The sequence below is a fragment of the Misgurnus anguillicaudatus genome, chromosome 2, assembly GCF_027580225.2.
Source record: "Misgurnus anguillicaudatus chromosome 2, ASM2758022v2, whole genome shotgun sequence".
Classification (NCBI taxonomy): Eukaryota; Metazoa; Chordata; class Actinopteri; order Cypriniformes; family Cobitidae; genus Misgurnus; species Misgurnus anguillicaudatus.
Window position 1 is genome coordinate 45113157 of NC_073338.2, and position 23528 is coordinate 45136684.

A 23528-nucleotide genomic window follows, 5' to 3' on the forward strand; every position below is an offset into this window, starting at 1 on the left:
CACGTTCATAGTCTTTTTAGTCTAGTCAAGTTTTAGTCGACTAAAAGTCTGGGCATTTTAGTCAGACTTATCCATGACGAAAACTGATGACATTTTAGTCTATTTTTAGTCAGTTAAATTGTATTTTAGTCTCTTTTTAGTAATGCAATTCTATTTAACCCATATAGTATAATGACCTAGTACACTGTAAACCCAAATTAGTAAGCAGAACTCAAAAAAATTAAGGCAACTCGTTGCCTCAAATTTTTTAAGTTCATGAACTTAAAACACAATTTCTTTTAGAGGTTAAATATTTTGATTACTTGTTACATAAACCTTTTGATTACAATTAAATTAAAAGTTCTTATTAAGTCTACTCAATAATTTTCAGTTACATTGACTCATGGCATTAAGTTAACATTACTAAAAAAAATAAGTACACAAAGAAGCACTTTTAAGTTATGTAAACTCAATGTTTTTATTTTTCTTTTGATTTTTGTTTTGTTTGATTCAGAATCGATTCTCAAAGAGCAGAATTGATTTTTTCCCCCATATTTTTTCTGCAAACATTGAACGTAAGATTAACGTTAATCTAATTACTAGTCTTCTTCACTAGACGTCACACTCTTTTTTGCCTTGCGCAATGTTACAAGGAGCGAGAGGCGAGCCTGTCATTCTTTTATTCAGTGCTTAAAATGGCGGTTTTAGGTGCTTCATCAACGTTGATGCCAACTTCACATAAAAAGTAAGAAGTATGGAAGCATTTTATATTTCGCAAGCAAGACGACAACGATAGTGTTGTGGCTTTGTACCCACTTGTAAACTTATGTTCACTGTTATTTTTTATTAATATAGTATTTGTATTAAATCTTTATTCATTGAGTTGAATCGAGAATCGAGTATTAAAACTAACCCAAGAACCGAAATCGAAAAGTGAATCGAGAATCGAAATTGAATCGATTCGATAGCTTGAGAATCGAAATTGAATCGATCTGGAACATCTGAATCGATATCCAGCCCTACTAGTGATTTGACTGTTCATAAAAGTCTACATAATCAAAAAAAGAAGTAGTCTAAGCAAGCACGCACACACGCACGCACGCACGCACGCACACACACGCACGCACACACACATACAGGGTCAAATGGGTCACACACAACTATAGTATGTGTGAGAATAGAAATATACTATTGTTATCATTTATAATTGTATTTTGACAGCAGCACAAACTACAATCATACAAATATGCAATTATATATTATAGTTTATATTTCTGCATCTGTACCTGTGTAGCTAATGGATTTTGGCTTAATCTAATGTGACAAAGCTGATCTTACATATCAGTATAAATCCAAGCAATTTTGGAGAATTACTAAATGTTTTTCTTGTAAGTAAATTAAAAGTCAGCTTTAAGAAAACAGCAGATGTCTTTTAAGAAAAGCAAAAGTTGGTATATATGGTTATGTTCTCAATAGTACAGGTGTTTGATTGATTTAATACTCAAGTATTTAGCTAAGTAGGTTTGTTCATTCAAATAATGAATAAGTGTAGTTATTAGCATGTACAAAACAACGAATGTCTTTAGCATAGATATCTTTGCAATGCTTCAAAACGCAACGCAGCACAATTTCATTTAAACAACTGTTACATGATATAAATTTGTACATTGTTATACTATTTAAATCACGCAGAAGATTTGGTGGTGTCAGCAATCAAAGTTATACATTTAAACAGGCTTGTTGAACTGACCTGAAAGTGATGCACAGGAGTTATTTTGGACTTTTATTTTACATTTGGAGCCAGAATGCTGCGTCTTCCCGGTTGGAATTGCCGCGCGGCTACAGCTTTTCTCCACATGCTTTCTACTCGCTCTCGCTGTACTTTTACGTTTTGATTGATATGAGCAGCGCCAATAACACACGTGATCATCTGGAGTCAGGTGGCGGGGCGCGGAGATGCATGGATGGCTAAAAAGACGAAATTATGAATTTGGTCAACGAAAACGAAGAGACATTTTAGCTTAATTTTTATTTTGTAAACCACTTTTAGTCTTGTTTTTATTCGTCAACAATATTGCATTATACATTTTATGATAGTCATCAGCACATGACCAGCATTTTCATTGCGTCTCGTCTCGTTTTCGTCACGTGAAAAAGGTTCGTTGACAACTATATTTAGTCATACTTTTCGTTGACGAAAGCAACACTAACTACAGCCACGCAAAAAATTAAGAGAACCACTCCAGTTTTTTATTTAATCATCATTTCTAGATGTATTATGAACATTTCAGTCCAGTGTCTGTTTAATTTTAACAATAGTAAACCTTGGGAGTGACATAAAGTCACCCAACAGCAAATGTAAAAGACTGAGAGCATGACAAGACCCATGAAAGATGTGACTAAAATAAAAATAAATATATTTTTTAAAAATTTCCTGAAATACATGTAAAAACATTAGTATTTTGTTGTTAAGAAATTAATTTAAACTTGTTTTCTTTGCAGTATTGAAGATAGGAAAAAAAATATTTTTTACCATGTTTTCCACATTTCAATTTTCAGTAAATGAATGCAAATAAAAACGTAATTTTTAATAAAATTTGTCAGAAATGTTGTCAGTAGATGACAGGATGAAACAAAAATTATCATTTTACTTCCACACATACCTATAAATTGTCAATAAAAAAAACTAAAAGGGACCATTAAAATGGTCTCTTGATTTTTTCCACTGCTGTATATCAAAATCTGGAATCTAATACTGCAAAAAAATTTTAATAATGAATAAATTGCCTTTGAAGTTGTCCACATGAAGTCCTTAGCAACTGCATCCACTCACAACAATAAAATTTAGATATATTTACAGTAGGAAATTTACAAAATATCTTCATGGAACAAGATCTTTACTTAATATACAAATGATTTTTGCCATAAAAGAAAAAATTATAATTTTGACCCATATGGTGTATTGTTGGCTATTGCAACAAATATACCCGTGACTCTCAAGACTAGTCTTAGACTAAAATAAATTTAAGGCTGTCCAAACTGAAAACAGCTTGCACTGACATATCTTAAAATACATCAATGCCCTTTTTCTTGCCTTTAAATCCACACAAGGAATGATTTTAGTAAGGCATGTTTGTTAAAACTAGATATATTTTCTAATTAAACTAAAGTCTAGTACTGGCTTAAGCTAAACCCTGTCTGGGAAACAACCCCGTAGTGTTTAACCCCATAGACTAAGATTGTAATTGCTTTACTGCAAACAACATTTTTGTGGTTACAATAAGATTATTTTCTTTAGTAGTGGCACAGAGACAATCAGAATCACGATCACAGAACATAACTTTTAACTAGTAACTTTTAAAGGGTATAGTTATAAACATCTTGAGGCTTCTTCCTCATTTCCCAACCATCTTGTACACCATCACGTTTCACAAGGTGCCAACAAACACAATGATATACCAGATCATGCAAAGTGAATCTGATAATAGAAAGTAAATTCACTTCTCTGTTTTCGAGATATCGAAACGCACCAGTGTGCTGTGAGCTCATCGCAGGACCGCTGTTAGAGGGAAGATAAGCGACATCTGATAGATTCACTGCTGCGTCATGCACTCAGCGCTTTCACACTTTTATTAATTTACCCGACATAAATGTTGTCATGTTGGATCCAAATTCACTTACATTCTTGAGCATTATTGATTCTTGTAGCCAACTGTTGGGCACCAAGTTTATATGCAAAATTTCTTCTTTTGTGTTTCCGAAATAAACTGTACAGGTTTGGAATTATTTGAATGTAAATGCAAACGCAAATGTCATTTTTTGGTGTTCAAAGCTAAAGTAAATAACTTCTACTGGGCCATATATATCTTTTAAAGTGTGTATACAAGCAAGTATTTAAGTATTTCCCAGAAGAAAGGCTTTGTTGATATGTGTGTGAACACGCAAGCTCGCGTTCACGTGTGATCGTCTGTTTTCGTGAGAAAGCTGTTTGTGTTTTCTCACACGTGCCTATGTATACACATAGCTGTGTGTGCAGGGATAACTACACACATCCCTCACAGCCCTTATTAACTTGACCCTATTTACCCGAAGCCACATCCAGAATGAACGTTGAATGACTACTGCAAACGTTCGCCTTCCTGAATCGCATCATCACAGTTGTGTGTATGTTATAGTCAAAACTGTGAATCAGTGTTTCCTGCAGTGTTATCAGTGGTGTGGAGGTTACCCAGAATCTACTGTGACTTGCGGCCAAGCGGAGTTGCCCTCTACACCCAGGAAATAAGCAACAACTCGACGTCAATTCATATTTTTGGCATGTTTTTCTGGCCAAGAGGTGCCTGCGACCATCTGTATAGATTTACCTGATAATTGGAGTGTTTAATGCCAAAACGGATATTGAAAACCTTCAAATTTACCCAACTTGCCCAGATATTGGTTCCAAAACCTGACCTGGGTGTAAAATGGGTTGCACTCTGCGTGAAAGGTGAAGCCCAGTGTGGTGTCGCGTTGCACCACATATTTAAAATTGGTACACATTATTTTCTATGAGTGTGTGCCTGCTGTGCGACAGTCTTAAGGCTTCACACAAGCACGCAAAGACGGACGTGAATGCTTTGCCAACTTGTTACAAGCATGGATGCCCAATGTTCACACTTCGAGGCTTTTTATACCTGTTACTGAGACGAGGTGTGAAACGTTTTGAGCTTGTCCACTTTTGACCACATTCAGAGCTAGTCGAAAATGCATTCGACCGGATTGCTTTTGTGGTTTACACGCTTATGTGGTCAAATGTGTTCGAGCAGCCAGAAAAGATCACATACTCCATTTATCTAATGTGATGTACCGAGCACAATGTTTTTACATTGGATATACCTAATAGCGCAAACTCACAGTGGTCAGCGCTGTCTTTAGGCTTTCATTAAAAAAAACTAAAGTGACTAAGCTCTTTTGTTTCATCAATTGCTCTGAAATATGAGAGAAAGCTCCTACATATACATGTACAAAGATATACATGGTTCTTTACAACTGCTTTGACATTATACTAGTGCAGGTCAATGTAAAGGGATAGTTCACCCAAAAATTAAAATAATGTCATTAATGACTCACCCTCGTGTCGTTCCAAACTCGGAAGACGTCCGTTCATCTGCAGAACACAGTTTAAGATGTTTTAGATTTAGTCTGAGAGCTTATTGATCCTTCATTAAAAATCTATGTATGGTATACTGTCCATGTCCAGAAAGGTAATAAAAACATCATCAAAGTAGTCCATGTGACATCAGTGGGTCAGTTAGAATGTGTTGAAGCATCAAAAATAAATTTTGGTCCAAAAATAACGACTGTATTCAGCATTGTCTTCTCTTCCGCGTCTGTTGTGAAGTGCATGCGCGAGACTAAAGTCACGTGACTGCAGTGACACGGCTGACGTGTTATATGGTGCACCCCAGCTGTTTTATTTTGTTTGTTATTTGTGCACCCGGGCTTCGTTTACAGACTGAGAAAAAACTTTACAAACATGTCTAAGGATAACACGTCAGCTGTGTCATTGCAGTCACGTGACTTTAGTCATTTCACCCTGTCGCATTTAAACAAAAGCAGAGAGTTTCGCCCGCAGACTGTCCCCTCAGATTAATCAGGACAGAAGCAGTCGAAAGTGGACAAAAGAGACGGATTAAAACACCAGGTCTGTGTCTCAATCAGGTCCCTTGTTCAGTAGTCAGGGCACTGATCAGAGAGTCGGCTATTTTAAAGGCTGTGTCAATCGCAAAATCTTTTCAGTGCACTGGAACGTTCATTCCCTAAAAATTCCCACAATGCAACGCAAAACCACTGAGCACTGATGGTCCCTAAGTTCCCTTACCAGAAATCACGTGACCTTTCTAAAGCTCTCCAACCGAAAATCACGCAAGCCAACTCAAGAAACTATATGAAATGCGAAATTGTCTTTTATAAAGACAAATGAAGGTTTTAGTTTTAATATAAACACACATTGCTAAGCAGAAAGAGACCAAAATCGACTTAAAATTTAAATGTAATATTCCTTTAAATGTATGCACGGATATGCCAGACAATAATGAAAGTTTTTTTCATAATATACTTTAACACGTGTTTTAAAATTAAGTCCGAGCGATGTTGGTTTTGCCGGTTGTTGCTTTTTTGCATAGTTGTGTTTCACACATGAAAACGTCTTGGGTTATGTATGTAACTTTTGTTCCCTGAGAAGGGAACGAGACGCTGCGTCTCCCTTGCCATACTTCCCTGTAACGCCATCTTTGGCAATATATCAGATAGCATTATACTTCCTGGCTCCTGCGTCACCATGTATTTGTCGTTAAGCCTCACCATTGGTTGAATTTGATACACATTCAGACACCTTTACCCATGGAGGTGTCCCCAAAGTGTCACTGCAGTGACGCAGCGCGAGTTCCCTCGAAAGGGAACTGTAACAATGTATCTTAAAAGGTAACACGATGTAACCTTGCTCTCACTTGAAAAGTGTTCCCACATTTAGTCCTTGAATTTGAGGGTATTGGACCTGGAAAGTCCTTGAAAGGTCCTTGAAGTTATCTAAGGTGATGGAACCCTGTAGAAGTTGCAAATGTTTGTTTGATCTACTTTGCTCGGCAAGCAAATTGTTGCTTCATCTATACATTTTATCCGAAAGGGAAAACTTGCCTCATACTGTCAATTTAGCAATGCGAGAGTGTTTTTGAAATCATGCTTGCATTACTAGAGAGTTTACTCAAGAGTATATGTAAAGCTTTAAAACTAATACCTGAATTGTCACAATCATTCACATTGCATTATAAGATTAAGATCTGAATTCAAAACACTTTCAAAATAAAAAGGCGCTCCAGGCACAGTTTGTCTAAAGTCACCTTTAATGTTCTTGTGTATATACATTGGGTATTCACAACTTTTATCCCTTTACCATGAGTTGTTTACACTACTAATTCATTCTTGTGCAGGGCATTGTTTTGTGTTTTTTGTGATGTGTTTATGACTATAACAGGCAGTACGAGGGCATGGGTGGGGTGCTGCTGGTTTCACTACTCTCTCTGAGTTAAGAAAAAACACTCTTCCTCTCTATGGCACAAGAAGACCGTGCAGTAGTGAGAGAGAGAGATAGAGAGAGTTCCTCTAAAGTTTGTGGTTCACACCCTCGAACTGAGCACCAGAGTTCCCACGGTTGGCTAAATGTGTTCATGCCAGGTTGCTGCTGTCACTAAATACAGAACTTACTAATCTCTCTCTTTTCTTTTTTACAATCTTTAATCTGAACGTCTTTGTTTTTGCATCCTAAATTGTTGGACATCTCTATATTTATTTCACTAATTAGTGGTTCTCACGTGATAATGATGGTCTTTGCAATATGCTTCATTTCCTTTTTGATGCAAAATAATTTCTTCATTTTCATTTTTCGGGAAGAAATCATTTCAGGTTTTTTGAGGTTAACCCTTTCATAATGTTTCAGCTGCTCCTCGGAATTTCATATAAGCTGCTTTAAATAGATTGTATGTTTTAAATTGTTTGTTAATATTGCTCAGTTGATCTAAAGATTAAAATGTTCAGTCTTAATAGCTCCAGCACAAAACCTTTTAAGTTGCCTTCCCGGGTATGTTAGAGCCTTAAAGATGTAGTGCTGAAGGAAAGCCTGCTTCATCACATTTACATTTATGCATTTGGCAGACGCTTTTATACGATTTCTAGTGATTCAAGATATATGTTTTTAACAGTATGTGGTTTAACCGGCACTGTTTCTTTCACTGGGGTGGTACACTAAGGCAGTGGTTTTCAAACTTTTTCAGCATGCGGCCCCCCTTGTGTACGGAGCATTTCTTTGCGGGCCCCCCAAAGAAAATTTAGGACAGACAGTACATTTTAATTAAACCAAACGTATTAAATTATACAAAGTAGTGTTGTTGGTTAGTAGGCTTATTTTTTTGTTTAATTACACAGAATTCATAATAAATTAATGTGTTTTAGAAAATGTCATAAAACTGGGGCCCCCCGGCACCATTTCGCAGCCCCCAGTTTGAGAACCGCTGCACTAAGGCAGGGGTTTAAATGGGGTCCCCAGAAAATGTCAAATTTTTTAAAGTCTGTGTTGCAAATTATTTAAGTTGGTAAACAATTTATAAATCAATTTGGTGTCTATATAATATAATAATTACTATTTATCTTACACAGTTTAAATGTTTCTTCATACAAAATGTGGAGATATACAGTACTGTGCAAAAGTCTTAGGCCACCACCACCAGACTTGTTATTTTAGAAGTTTTAATGTTCATCCATATTTATTTTTCAGTCTATTTTATTAAGATACAAACAGAAAATACAGGAAATATGTACAAATAATAAAAAATGAAATTTTAAGGACTTTTAAGAATGTCGTCTTTAGGCTTTGTCTGTGTTTAGTGTGACCTCTCTTGGCACTAAACACATCTTGAGCGTTTTTAATTTTAATTTATTATTATTATTAATTATTAATTATTATTATTTGAGCGTTTTTAAGCAGAATGAAATAAAAAGACTTATTTCTTTCAAATTAGAAATTAGGATTTAATTTTATTTAGGTCTAAGAGATCCTGCAGATCCCTGCTATTGCTCAAGTGAAAAGGGAGTTTACCCTAATAATTTGAGCCATCAGTTTACATTTTATACAGTTTTTAATACTATATACATTTCTTGTATTTTCTGGATGTATTTTATTAAAGAGACTGAGAAATAAATATATATGATCACTATAACATTGCAAAAACAACAAATCTAATTGTGGCATGGTGACATGAGACTTACTGCACAGTACTGTACATACATATACATTATTTTAGGAAAGGGATACCTCGCTAAACTTTATCATATCATAAAGTTTGAAGACACCTAAAGTTCTGTTTTGTACCTTTATAGGTATACAAAGCATAACACAATAGTATACCTATAAAGGTACAGTTAAATGTTTTGTACCCATAACATTTAACAGGTACAAAATTGGTCCTTAAAGATACCCAAAAGGTGCAATATTCCAATGTGTTGCATACCCATAAAGGTACAAAATGAGAGCACCACCCCAGTAACAGAAAAGGTACAGTCTTTTTACCTTATTTTCTGACAGTGTGGGATCGAACCCAGTGGTGTAGTCTACGTGATACGCAGGTATACGCCGTATACCCACTAGAAATTGTCAAGGATTTCCGTATACCCACTAAAAATAGCTTGAGGATGCGTAACAGCATGGTTTTCTGACATTTCAAATTTTAGGCATAATTCAGATGTAAAGCACTGACCAGTAGCATGCTATACTTGCTATTTTAGCGGGTTGAACTGCATATATAAGGCTATATATTTGGTGTGTTTGAATTCCTGCTGAACTGCGCGATCCGATTCGCGTATGAAATCAAATTACCATAGCGGCGCGAAAGTGACTGGGGAGCAGACTGTGTGGCACCAGAAGAACCCACATGCGAGTGACAGCAAAGTACCGCGAGAGCGATTGCATTTATCACATGGAGAAATCTGCTTTGAATCGCTCTCGCGGTACTTTGACATCACCAAAGGGTCTGCTTAGCGCCAAATAAAGTCGAACCTGCAGTGTAGCTGCTCACGCGACACTGTAAACAAACAATCCATGTGAAGTGAACGAGCTGCTGCAATATAAAATCCGGAGAGTTAACAACGCACATGTGAGTAAACAACATTTAAAACATCAGTCCAGTTTATTACTTTATCTGGAGGTAAGGCTCCAAATGCAATAAAATAAGCCCGTAATTATATCCTGATGGTTTTAGCTTTCAGCATGTTTGCTTGTGCTTCATAGTGTTAAACTTTCCTTCTCTGTGTTAATTTATATATCTACGTTCAAGATGTATATGATCTTAAACTTTTGTGAGGAAAATCATGTCTGCGTTGATGTTCAGTTCAGACTTGCAAATTAAAGATAATTTTCTTCACTTTGGTTTAGGTGTCTAATATTAGGCTACATGATGGTATTGTAATAATAATTAAGTAAAAGCCTATTTTCATTTTAGACACTGCTTGTATTATATGCATAAAATAAGCTTTTATTTCAATGACTATGCAAATTAGAGTTAATTCATGGTCATCTTAAATGTGTATTAATTAAAAACATTTACACCATTAAATTACACATGGTAATGTTATCACTAGGTGTCATATAATAACTATTGAAAGAGTGGATATTTTTTTCTCCTTCAATGCATGTTGTAGCCACGGATTGAAGATTGTAAACAGTTTATTTAATTTTAATTAACAGTTGAGTAACTTTTGGCCCTGAGTTAGATGTTGATTAACACTAAACCAGTCTAAAAATCCATCCAGTTTCCTCAGCTGTAAACCCATTGACTGTTAAAGTCTTTTTTTCTTATAATAAACTGACATGTTGATAACACATTCAGTTTATGTGTTTATGAGTACACTTTCAGAATGCTCTCGATTACATGAAGATCCATACTGTATGCATCTGTGAGGGTGGTGGTGCTTATGGGGTGTCACTCGGACGAGTGAGCATAAGGGTGAGAGGGAAAAATCACAGTATACTCACTACAAAAATCTAGACTACACCACTGATCGAACCTATGACCTTTATGTGGTTAACGCAGTGATCTATCAGTGTGTAAATTTTAGCAGCATCTAGTGGTGAGGTTGTGAATTGCAACCAACGGCTCAGTCCACTGCTCACCCCTCACTTTTGAAACGCATAGAGAAGCTACAGTAGCCACCACCGGTAAAACATGTCATCGTCAGAGACAACTTAGTAAAAAAAGTTTGTTCGTTAAGGGCTTCTGTAGAAACATGGCCGCACAAAATGGCGACCTCCACGTAAGGGGACCCCTGTATGTAGCAAAAAACGTCTCATTCTAAGGTAATAAAAACATAACGGTTCATTATAAAAAAAAAGGTCTTTATACACCCCTGATAATATAGTTTTGTATATTAGTTTGCATTTCTGTCAAGAGATCCTTTTAAAAATTACACACTGCACCTTTAAGCTACAGGCCTGTTTAACCATGCAGCCTTATTGGAGTTTAAGGGCACGCTCACATTATCCCAACTAAACCGTGCCCAAGTGTGTTTTACCCTCAAAGCGTGTTTTTTTATTTGTGTGATTGCTCTGTACCATTATGTATAATATGAGTGCACTCTAATACGAGCACTCCAATCAAGTAATGGTGCCACAGTGATATTGTTATCCAGACCTAAAAATAAAGGTACTTCACGATGCCATTGAAGAACCATTTTTTTGTCTTAATGGTTCCATAAAGAACTTTTTTACATCCAAATTTTCTTTGTTTAAAAAAGCTTCTTTGTAGTAAAAGGTATGAGAGAAATGTTTCTTTTAAGGACCTTTGACTGAAAGGTTCTTTAAGGAACCAAGAATGGTTCTTCTATGGCACCGCTGTGAAGAACCTTTCAAACACCTTTATTTTTAAGAGTGTAGCTGGGAAGCTAGCTTAGTAAGGTTTGGAGCAAAGAAAATGTGTTGAAAGTAACAAATATGATGTTATAAAACAGATATAACCTTTTTCTGTGTTCTGATGGAGCGGTTGAAACTTGCACACCTGATTCTTCTGAATCTGACTGTTAAATCATGCTGTTGTGTTTTTTTGATTTGTTTCCGTTCATTCGGATCACTCTGGAATTTAGATGAAAGTTACTGAACCTTATTAACTCAACTTACTTTAGTTGTTTTGACGTCATACATTTATTACATTGCTTTTATCCAGCGACTTCATTCAAGCTGTACATTTAACACTATCCTGGGATTGAACCCATGACCCGCGTTGCTAATGCAATGCTCTACCTATTGAGCTACAGGATCAGTATTTATCTGATTTAGGGGCATCCCAAAAATCAACCGTGTTAAACTAATAATTAGTGTTGTTTGTGCTAAAACAAGCATCACTTTCACTAACATTTTAACTTTTGGTTTGAATGCCACTTACATCTGTAGGGTTAGAAACTTTATGTATACTGTTTGCTACCAAGTGTGAAATAAAATCTTTTTTTTTTTGGGGGGGGGGGGGGGTTTCAAACTTTATGATGTCAAGGACCCCAAATATATATCTAAAATATAGATCAATTTATATATGTAGAGTTTCGTTGCAAAACGAGATAACCACCGTTTTTTTGAATTGTTCAGAAATCTCGTTTTTTGGTTGTGCATTCCAATTAATTTCAATTAAACTGCAGTTGGTTTGTTTTGATTTAAACCTTCATAACTTAAAAATACAGCTAAGTAGCACCATAAAACAAAATAATAACATGATAACATAATAATAAACATGTTTTGACAAAAATGTAAAAAAATGGATTTATCTCGTTTTGCAACGAAACTCTTCATATTTTTATGTATAACGAATATACAGTTTGCTACACTTATTCTGCGTTCACACCAAATGCGAAGCATCTTGTTCCTCGCTCTAGATTATTTGCAAGATATAACTTCGTGTCACATGAATTTTTCACTTGAGTACAATATTTTTAACTTGCGCGAAGACGCATTTAAGGCGAATAGGCTGAGTTTTCACGGCAATCGCATCGCCATATTGCCATCATTCGCGTCACCCTGCGCGAGTTCGCATTTATTTGCGTTTCTAACTCTTTCCTTCTATTTTTTTCCCTGGATTTTTTGGGGGACCCCTTAGAACCTCCTAAATGTCCCCTAAGTTTGAAAACCCCTAATCTAGATTGCATAACAACATATAAATTGGGATTGTCTGGGCCTGTAAGTAACTGCCTTACACAGTGCAAACTGCTTACGTTTTATTACAAAAATGTAATGGGTACATAAAGTTCAGTTGCTCTCAGCTAAATTCTGACTTTAATCCACTGTTTCTTTGATTATCAGGGGTGATATTCTTAAATCTGAATGTTCTGTTGGATATCACTTGACTTTCTTCGCAACTATTACAGGGCCAAATTCAGCTGTTGCGTCTAGCAGTTCAATTGCTCATAGTCGGTCGAATGCTGGTTCGGCTGCTCGAAAGACGCATGCAGACAGAGGACATGGTTCCTCCTCCACATCAGTCGGGTCTGAGGTTAACACATCCACAGCATTAAAAGACTTTAGAGCCGTAAGTCCAGTATCGATTCATCTCTCCGTCCATGCTTTAGCTTCTCTTACTTCTGTGTCTCGTCGTTGTAGTTTTAGCTCCGCCTGTTACCTGCTGCTTCTCCTTGTAGTTGTATCTCTTGCTTTCTTTTGTTAGCTGTTGTAGTTTGATCATGCTGACACATTTTTTAAGGAGCTGCATTCTCCACTGGTCATTTCCACATCATTTGTCTGTATTGTCTCGCCCAGCACACCAAAGCTAATGTTTTGCGCTTTGCTTTATACAGCTTTGCATCCTTGGCTGCCTTAAAGGGACAAAGAGGGAAACAATCTGCCCTGTTTCACACACAACCATATGTGCTACTTTTAAAGGTGTCATGGTGTGAAAATCGAGCTATAATTGGGTTCCCAAGCGCTTTTATCAACCTAGAAAATGTGAAAAGATTAACCCAGTAAGTTAGTGGTAAACCATTCTCCGCAAGCACTTGAAAAATTAGGTTATTGAAATATGGCTTCCCATGTGATGTCAAAAGGTGATCTTATTTTATATTAATTCCATCCCTTAATCTGCACTATCCAACCACGGCACTGCCATTTAGTGCAAAGAGAGAGAAAATGTAAAAAAGCAAGTGTGTGAGAGAGAAAATAATTGACAGCACAATCGAGTTACAATTTCATCAAACCACCATTATGGTGATCAGTGTTTGCATTTGATCAGCTCAGTGTTTGCCATTTTAACACGCTATAATCAATTATAAAAAGATGATAATTCAATTTTACATCTTTAAAGGGTCTTGTAAAATGTCCCCTTTAAGATATTTGATCTTGTTTTTAACAATGTGAGTAAAATCTAAAGTTGAACAAACCTCAGTTTTATATATATAGCGCTGAACTTTTGATGGTTCACCATGCGTTTGTTCACACTGGTTTCACTCAAACCATCGATTTCCAGCTTGTTGGTTTTAAACACACAAATTAGTCATGCTTGCTCTTTGATAATATTTAAGTTCCTTTAAAGTATTGCATACTAGTTTTTTATTAACAAATATTGTGACATTTCTGACAAATTTATAGCTTCAGCATAAGATTATGAGATGTGCATTATTTCATTTAAACATGCAATTGTTTTTTTTAACATAAAAGTCTAACTTTGGTTTTGTTTGCACCATTTTAAAATGAAAATTGGTACTATTCAAACTTTGTAATTGTTTTGTTTATTCAGATCTACCCAGATATTTCAACACGACACAAAATTTTTGCATCAGTTTTAGCACAGTCACGTGTTGCTTTCCTGTGCAATATTACTCGCTTTGTCCCAATCAATGATTTCTTAATTCAGATATGCTCAACTATTTCAGAATTAATTTTGGACCAAAAGCTTGAATATCGTAAACTTACGCTAAAGAAGTACTATTTCAGATCATTTAAAGGCTGAAGTTCACTGCCGTGACCTTACTGACACTGCACGGTAATATGACCTCGAAATGACATGTTGGTTTTATGAAAGTGAGAAGCATTTACCAAGGCACTTCCTGTTTTCTGACATGAAGTGGAAAGTAACTGGTTTTACCCACAGTGCCATGGTTAAATTACATTCTGCTTGTACATGCTTATAGCAAAACAAATTTAGTGAATTTTCTATTATATTCATTTATATTTCTTAAGTATAACCATTTGAATTTAGCACATCTCACATGCCATTGTGCAACCTACTTGGTAACATAATAAACTTAAATAAATACTTAAATAAATCTTCTGTTAAACACTTAAAAATGACTTATTTCTTGTATACACATATTTAATGTCAAAAGTAGCCCAATGACCTATATTCACGGTGTTTGCTCAATTAGCATCTCCGCATGGCATCACGTCGTGCCGTGCCATGCACTTTAGCTGCAGTTTTGCATGTGTTGTGCATTTTTGCATGAACTTTGTGTAGTGTATGCTGTGCTGTCTTGTGTCTTGAGAACTTTGCTGTAATTTGTCTTTCTCCCAGGGTCAGAAAACATAAAGGTAAGGTGATACAAAGGTCTGAAGACCACATCTGAGCACACTGCATGTGTTTGTGTTAACCATATAACACCTACTCCACCCTCCCAGCATGCGCACAAATCCTTGTCACAAATCACTCTGAGAAATCAGACAAAATATTGAAGCGCTTCAAAACATTGTCAGCAAATGTAAACACAGATACTTCGACCACAGTGTGAGGAAAGTCTTGGAGACAGTTCAGCTTATTGTGTATGTTAAGATTATGGCAAAGATATGCTGCATACATTATTTAATAAAATGCACAATGCCAAAAAGCATTTGGAGATTGTAGAAATAAAAAAGTTTGTTTTTTGTATCCGATAATAATTATTAAAGCAAGTGTCATTTTAAGGATGCACAAGCACACTTTTAAAACAAAACAATTGCGAGATAAAAACATTTTAGATATAGTTTATCTGGACACGCAGGTAAGATTTAAAAGAGGATAAATTTTATTGCATAAGCAAACCAAGTGCATCTGCACACAGATGCTTTTCTCAGATATAACTTCACTTTGCTGAGAAGTTTTTCGCAGTGACGTTAATTAGATGGTGTCAAGATGATGTTGATGAAGTCAGTTAACACCAGATTATAATCGCAGGTGGACTTCACAACGAACTGTGGACATTACATATAACATATAAACCCCAAAATACGTTAAATTAAAGGCGCCCATGGAAAGGCAGTACATTCGTAAAAGATAATAATAAAATGGCTTAATAAATTGATCCCTTCTAACACAAAACTTAGATAAATGCAAGAAAACTACTCTGTAAAAAAAATCCGTAGAAATTGCAGCTGAGTTGCCGGTAATTTACCGTAGATTTAAATTTATGTTATTTACTGGCAACATTTTGTTCAAAGTTAAATGAACATTAAACATTTACAAGTCTTTGTCTTTACAGAGTAAAACTAAAAAACAGCATCAAGCAAAACATTCTGGGAAACAAAATCTGAAGCAAAAAACAGAAAAAGGTTGATGATGATTTTTGGTTCCCAGAATGCTTTGCATGAGGCTGTTATTGTATAGTTTTATTCTGTAAAGATAAAGACTTGTTAATATTTAAAATTTATTTAACTTTGAACAAACTCTTGCCAGTAAATAACATAAATGTAAATCTACGGTAAATTACCGGCAACCCAGCTGCAATAACATTGACATTTTTACGGACTTTTTTTACTGTTTTTAACGTGATAGACAACAACCTGTACAATCTGTCACCCGACAACTGAGACAGAGAAGCGCGCAAATGACTAATCGTCTGTTATATTTTAGAATTAAACAACTTAACATTTCCGTTCATGATGATATGAACAAGTTAAATAAAAACTTACTCGTAGCTCAACAAATCGTGGTTCTCCTGCCGCGTCAATGACATGGAAAATGCTGATTCCAGTCCCGCCTGGATGTTGACATGCGCACGTTGCGGTGCCAAAGCCAATAATTCGGGGTATATTTTAGTGTTGCTGTTATTACTGTTAAAAATAGTTAGGGTAGGTAGAATGTACCAATTATGTTGTATTTTACTTGCTAGCTCATAGAGTTTAGTAAACTTTTTTTAAACTTACTTGAAAAAATGTACACTGTAAAAAATCATAACATATTTTAACTTAACAAATTAAGTTAAGCAATTTTAACTTGTTTATCAACTTATCACAAGTCAAAACTTAAAAAGTATGTTGAATTGACTTGCAAAATTAAGTTAAAAAAGTTACAGTAAGTAAACTAGAAACACTTCTAAGTAGTAAGGGACTACCAATGAAAACTAGCTCTAGGGCTAATTTGGGTACATTTACATTTACGAATGTTAATTAATGTACACTGTCCCTTTTATAAATAAATAAATACAAAATAAAAAAACATAACTACTGTCCACCTCTGATTGATCAATTATTTAAAACCTCATAAAAGCATTTATATTGTTTAGCTGTTAACAGGTTTGCTTTAAAAGTGTGCTTGGCTATATTTTATACATTAACATTTACACTTAACATTTTGTTTTAAAGTACCTAAAGTGCTTTTTGGGGCTGTTATATATTTTGATATAATTCCTCTATTATATATTTAATGTATTTAGGCAGTGTATTTATATAAGATCTCATATTGGAGATTTTCAATCATTTCACTGTGTGTCGTGTCACTGGTGTGTTACATTTGACTGTCGCATCAAAGCCTTTTTGCTTTAAATCACAGATTGTGCAGCAGATGAAGTAAATGTGATTTTGAGTTTTAGACCAATGATAAAGAAAAACAATCAGATTAAATGTTTGTTCAAATTTACTTTTATTGGTATGAATGTTCAATTGATGTGATCAAATGTACCCAAGCAATCTATATAGTCATGATTTTATCACGATTATTTTGCTGCATCACGCAAATCTCCATGTCTGTGTGTGGCATTATTTATGTGTTCAAATGTAAATGTATAGATGGGTACATTTTAAATTTTTTGTCATTTTTAAATGTATTGCTATAAAAGTAAAACATCTTTGTTCATCAGAAAAAAGGTACACAATCTGTCACTAGGGTGGTACCCATTAAAAAGTACATATTTTTAGCTTAAAGGAAAACACCACCGTTTTTTAATATTGGACTATGTTCTTACCTCAATTTAGACGAAATAATACATACCTATCTTTTTTCAATGCGTGCACTTAATCTTTGTACAGCGTGTCTTGAATGTGTTAGCATTTAGCCTAGCCCCATTCATTCCTTAGGATCCAAACAGATCGAAGTGCTGCAAACTAAGTGCTCTTCTGCCATACAAAATAGTTGTCATTTTTATTGGATTAAAAATTAAAAACATTTTATTTTGTGCCGTGTAACTACTCATGTAACAGTCTTTAAATATGGAAGACATTGAAGTGTTTGGTGGCTTCTAAATTCATCCCTGTTTGGATCCTAAGGAATGAATGGGGGCTAGGCTAAATGCTAACACAATCATGACCTGCTGTACAAAGATTAAGTGCACGCTTTGGAAGAAGATAGATATTTATTAATTCGTCTAAGCTAAGGTAAGTACATAGTAAAATATTAAAAAACGGTCGTGTCCCAGTGACTACTTTGTGTGTTTTTTCTGAGAGTGTAATTCTTGTTGTTAAGCCATCTCAGTGCAAGCATAAACATCCTGAGTTATTCATTGACTTACTATTAAAAGGTGACATTTTTAATTTTATATTTTTAGCTATATCACCTAGCTCTACAAGTAATATTTCACTGCATGGGTGTTTATGATGTTTATTTCTGGTTTAGCACGGAAGTGAATCGCAGCAGCTCGAGTGGGCCAAGCGTGAGAGCCAGAGAGAAGAGGCGGAGCGTATTCGGAGACTCCGCCTACAGGAACAGCAAGACCTGGAATTGGCTCTCGCCCTCAGCCGAGCTGAACTGCCCAGATCGTGAAGCTGTTACGCTTTGGACCCTAAATGAGACGAGGTTCCCGAGCAGAGATTTTCTTCTGCACGTCATTCAGGTTTACTGTCACCCATGAAGCCATTCAAACAAACAGAAACACCAACCAATCAGCACTTTAGAGGTCGTGCGCTAATAAAAAGTCACCAAAATACTAAGAATATGTATATGGCGTCCTTGTGCCCCATGACAGGTTCAGTAAGACATGAAAGACATGCTTTTTAGTGCCTATTCATATACAGACAGATTTGTTCACCTGAGGCACGGTTAAAGAATTCCTTTGTTGTCAGTCCACTATGTGATTATAGTACAAATGTGTCTTCATATCTTCTAGCGTTTGGATTTAGTTTGTAATACCGTGCAATCAATTCATTAAACTGTACTTTTAGCTATAGAGATAACACTAAACCACACACATCACAGTTAAATGTCTCTGCTCACTTTGTTTTACCGTTTAACTATTGGCTTAAATTCATTCTGTTTTGCTGCTCCCAAACTAATTTTATTTGACATTTTAAAATAGTTTGGAAAGCTTATTTTACCTTGAAATGAAGGCTTAAACTGTATATCGTTCTTTTTATATATTTAAATATTTATTGCAATACTAAACAATAATCTATAGGGTATGAATTGTTTATATGGTGAAGTAAATTTGGGTTCATACAGTTTTAATTTTTCTCTTTTGTTGTGTGACGATTCTGCGAAACTTTAATGATTTATGTGTTTCCCACGGGAAAGATTGTAATGTTACATGAGCTTCAAAGTTGTATTAAATTTCATGCATATTTATCTCAGTCCAGTGGAGATTTGTTTCAATTTTCAGGTGCAGTGTGATCTGGATTTCTTTTTTCTTGATATTCAACCTGGTAGTTAAAAATATTGACCGTTAGTACATTTTTGTGACCATTAAAAGGCACCTATTATGCAAAATCCACATTTTTACAAGGTGTTTGGTCATAAATGTGTGTTGTCAGTGTGTGAACGCAACAACTTTATAATAAAAAAATCCTTCTTTTTTAATACCCATCAAACCAAAGCAGTCTCATTAGACATGCTGTTTTTATTCTCTTGTTAATGTGACATCACACAAACAAAGCACCGCCCAGGGCCAATGACTAACTGGTTAATTTTACCCAAAAAGCTTTAATAAACGTATTTATTACACTGAAAAAAATTATTCATTGAATTTAATCAATTTTTTAAGGTAAGTGGTTGCAATCAATTTATTTAAGCTACATTTAAACAAAAATGATTAGTAAAGTAACATCAAATATAAAACTTTTGTTTAAATGTAGCTTAAATAAATTGATTGCAACCACTTACCTTAAAAAATTGATTAAATTCAATGAATCATTTTTTTCATGCTGTATCGAGAAATTTTTACCCGAAAGTGCTCACTGTCTGTTGGTAAGGGAGTGAGGAGCAGTAACTCATTTGCATTTAAAGGTACACGCATGAAAACAACGCATTTTTGCTCTCACTCAAATACGGGCGTTTTGGACATGTTATAATAAATAATTTGTGGGAAATTTTAGCTGAAACTTCACAGACACATTCTTGGCACACTGGGTGTGCCTCATACATCTTGAAAAGTGAAGCCTCTGGCTCTTTGATCGCCCCCTGGTGGCTGGCTGCAGTACAGGTCATAAACCCCGCCCTCTCCATGCAAACAAATTTTTTACACTTCCAATAAAATTTTCCGAAAGATGGTTTTGGTCATTTAAGGTAGTTGTTATCACGCTGATATATGTTCAGTTATTTTTAGCGAGTAATTTGATAGTATAGAAATGGGGCGTGTCATTATGATTGGCATAGTTGAATTGGGCGCGCGAGTGTTTGGGCAGAAGTTTGATACCGCGGCTCCGCCTCTGGCTGCACGGACGATTCCTTCTGCGTATGCCTTGGCTCCAAACTGACGTTTTTACGTAACATGGCGGTAACCATGGTCGGACATTTTTGGCTTTAATTCATTACAATGGAAGGAGGCGACATCACGTCATCCATCTTTTTACAGTCTATGGGGCACACCTGAGACTTATTTTACATCTTGTAAAAATAGGAATATATTAACCCATTAACTGGCGCACAGGACACAAAGGGTTAACTTTAGTATTTTTCATGTAAATGTTAATCTATCACGACAAACTATATATTGTTGGAAAGATCTAAGAATGTAGTTTTCATATTTCACAACCTTTTAGCAGTAATAATAATGCAGTAACTGTAATTTATTAATTTGTGACAAGAGTATGCAACAAACAACACAAACATCAGTTTTTTTATAGTTAGATAATTTTATGTATTAAAAATTATACTATATTCCATTTTTATTACAAATACGTGTAAACGGTTTTAAAAAATTATATTTTCACCTCCAGACACTTCTGTAAAAAATGTTAAAGTGTCGTCTTTAAAACAAGGCCAAAATTAGGCTTCTAGACCAAAAAAATTCCAGAGTTATATTAATTTAAAGATGTAAATCACCTTTTCATTACCCCTCCACTCAAAAAAGGCTGCACCAGTTAAAGGGTTAAAGATATTTAGTTTTTTATATGTTTTTATAAATGTATTGTATATTTTTTATACCCTCTCGATCTCTGCGCTCTGTCACCGAGCGACTGCTGGTGGTGTCATCTCAAAAAGGGGAAAAAAAACATTATCGCGTACCTTCTCTGGAGATGTTCCACAACTGTGGACACGATCTGCTCACTCTGTAGCTGCCTTTAAGAATCGGCTAAAAACCCATCTCTTTCGCCATCACCTCACTTTCTAATATAAGACTTACTATCTTTTATTTTCCTTTTATTCTTGATCTCTATCTATACATTCTTACAAAAAAAAAACGAACCCTTGGCTATGTATACTGTGTTGGACTTGATGAGACTATTTCCGGTGCACTTATGTTTTGCTATTCTTGTGTTGCTATAATTGCTTCTATTGTTAACCTCACTTGCCTCAAAAGCGTCTGCTAAATTACTAAATGTAAATGTTTTTTTTTTTTTGAGACAATGAGGCATTTCCCACTCATTTGTTCCTTAATGTAAAGTATTTATACGTCATGATAGCATTTTTTTAATACTTTTTATACTCTGCCAGGACACGTTGATTCCCAGTACCATAAAATATTGCATTACGGTTATAAATAATCAGGAGGGTTGTACTCTATATGCTTAACTATCATTAACATTATGTCTTCATTTTATTTATGCTTTACGGCAAAGTCATTATTTCCACCAAACTGATTTAAAAGAAGTGATCCAGAAGTTTCTGCCAAATGCACATCTGGGTGATTCTCACGAAAACTTGGTTTTAAAAATGTCAAACATGAAAATGTAAAAATTGCTTAATTTTACTTTTTTTCCCACCAGACATTGAAAAACAAAGTCTGGAGTAAATGGGAAAATTAATTTAAAAACTTTTAATTATCATTTAACACTTTTTGTAACATCATTTAAAAAATTTGTCCTAAAAAATCTCATTACCGAACAGTCAGAAAACATCAACACTGACATATTTTCAAAATGACATGACAAACCTGAAAGAACATAATTTGGAGATTCTGCACATGCATTTAAAATCAAAGTATTATGCTTCTATTAATTAAATTAACATTTAATAAGCATCTGTTGCAGTAATGATAATCAAAATGTCGTGTAAGCATTCTGACAAGGCAATATTTCAAATTAACTGTAAAAAAATGATCTTACCTGGTAGCCATCTTGAAGTAACTGGTCCATGTGCTTGGTCACTCAAAATCAAACTTTATTAAAATTCTGTATGTGTGCTTAAACTGTTCTCAAAAAGTGTTGCGGAGGATGAGAACATCAGGCATGGGCACATCATTTTCCTAATTTTTCTTCATTATTATTATACATGAATATTCAGTAAATATTTTTTCTGTCATCTAAAGTAGTCTAGCAAAACATCCATTTATTTTTTTTCTTAATATTTTTGTGTTAATTTAATTAAATTACAACATAACGCATGTTCAAACACAGCTGGACACATTGCGGTAATGAGACTTTCAGCAGAAAATGAGATAAAATTTACAATTATAAATTCTTATGTTGAAATCACACATTGTGCAAGGTAGAACACAGTATTGTGTTAATTCTGATGCTTTTTAATGTTACTATATTACACATTTTAAAGCTAAAATCATTAGTGCCGTGGTGTTTCAATGGTTTCGTGAGAATCACCCATCTACTTTTTAAAATCGCTATAGATCAACAGTGAGTTTCTGGCCGTTTGCCCTGATTATCATTGGTTGTCAAAACAATCAGTTGACCGTATACAGAACACACTTCAATAGGATGTTTTTTTGCACCTGTTCCACCACTATTATATTTAAATACAACATTTACTTGTTAGTGGCATCAGGATAGTTCAGGATTAGACGCGTAGTTTTAAAGGTGCAGTGTGTAAATTTTAGCGGCATCTATTGGTGAGGTTGCGAATTGCAACCAACGGCTCAGCCCACTGCTCACCCCTCGCTTAGAGAAGCTACAGTAACCGCCACCAGAAAAAAACATGTCATTGTCGGAGACAAAAAAGTTTGACAGTTAAGTAGAAACATGGTGGCACAAAACGGCGACTTCCACATAAGGGACCCTCGTGCATGTAGATAAAAACATCTCATTCTAAGGTAATAAAAACATAATGATTCATTATAAAAAAGGTATTTATACATCCATGATAATGTAGTTTTGGATATTATATTGCATTTCTGTCAAGAGATCCTTCTAAAAATTACACACTGCACCTTTAAAGAGTCTTCGACATCAGATGTACAGTTTTCACTTGGCATACAATGAAACAAGAGAAACTTTACATAGATTTACATGGAAGGAGGGATTTGACTGAGACAGTGAGCGGTGAAAAAGATGCTCACTAGGTCGGGTACCACTACGGTACATTTGTAGTCCTGTTCAGTCTCTAGCCTCACCATGCATCTGTACGGCGCTCCTGTATCTTGTTACAGTCACCGTCAATGAGCTCTTTTTGGGATTGACCATCAGCTGTTTGTCTTTTACACTG

The 23528-nt window shown here is 35.2% G+C and overlaps 1 protein-coding gene across 1 annotated transcript in view; it reads left to right on the top strand.

Annotated features, from left to right (window-relative positions):
* The window catches only part of eps15l1b (epidermal growth factor receptor pathway substrate 15-like 1b), a 54866-nt gene extending 35581 nt beyond the window's left edge, over nucleotides 1-19285 (top strand). Inside the window, exons 22-23 of the mRNA XM_073858366.1 lie at nucleotides 12913-13073; nucleotides 18336-19285. Coding sequence (XP_073714467.1) covers nucleotides 12913-13073; nucleotides 18336-18482 — 308 coding nt within the window. The 3' untranslated portion in view covers nucleotides 18483-19285. The remainder of the gene's footprint in view (nucleotides 1-12912; nucleotides 13074-18335) is intronic.
* Nucleotides 19286-23528: the final 4243 nt, after the last annotated feature.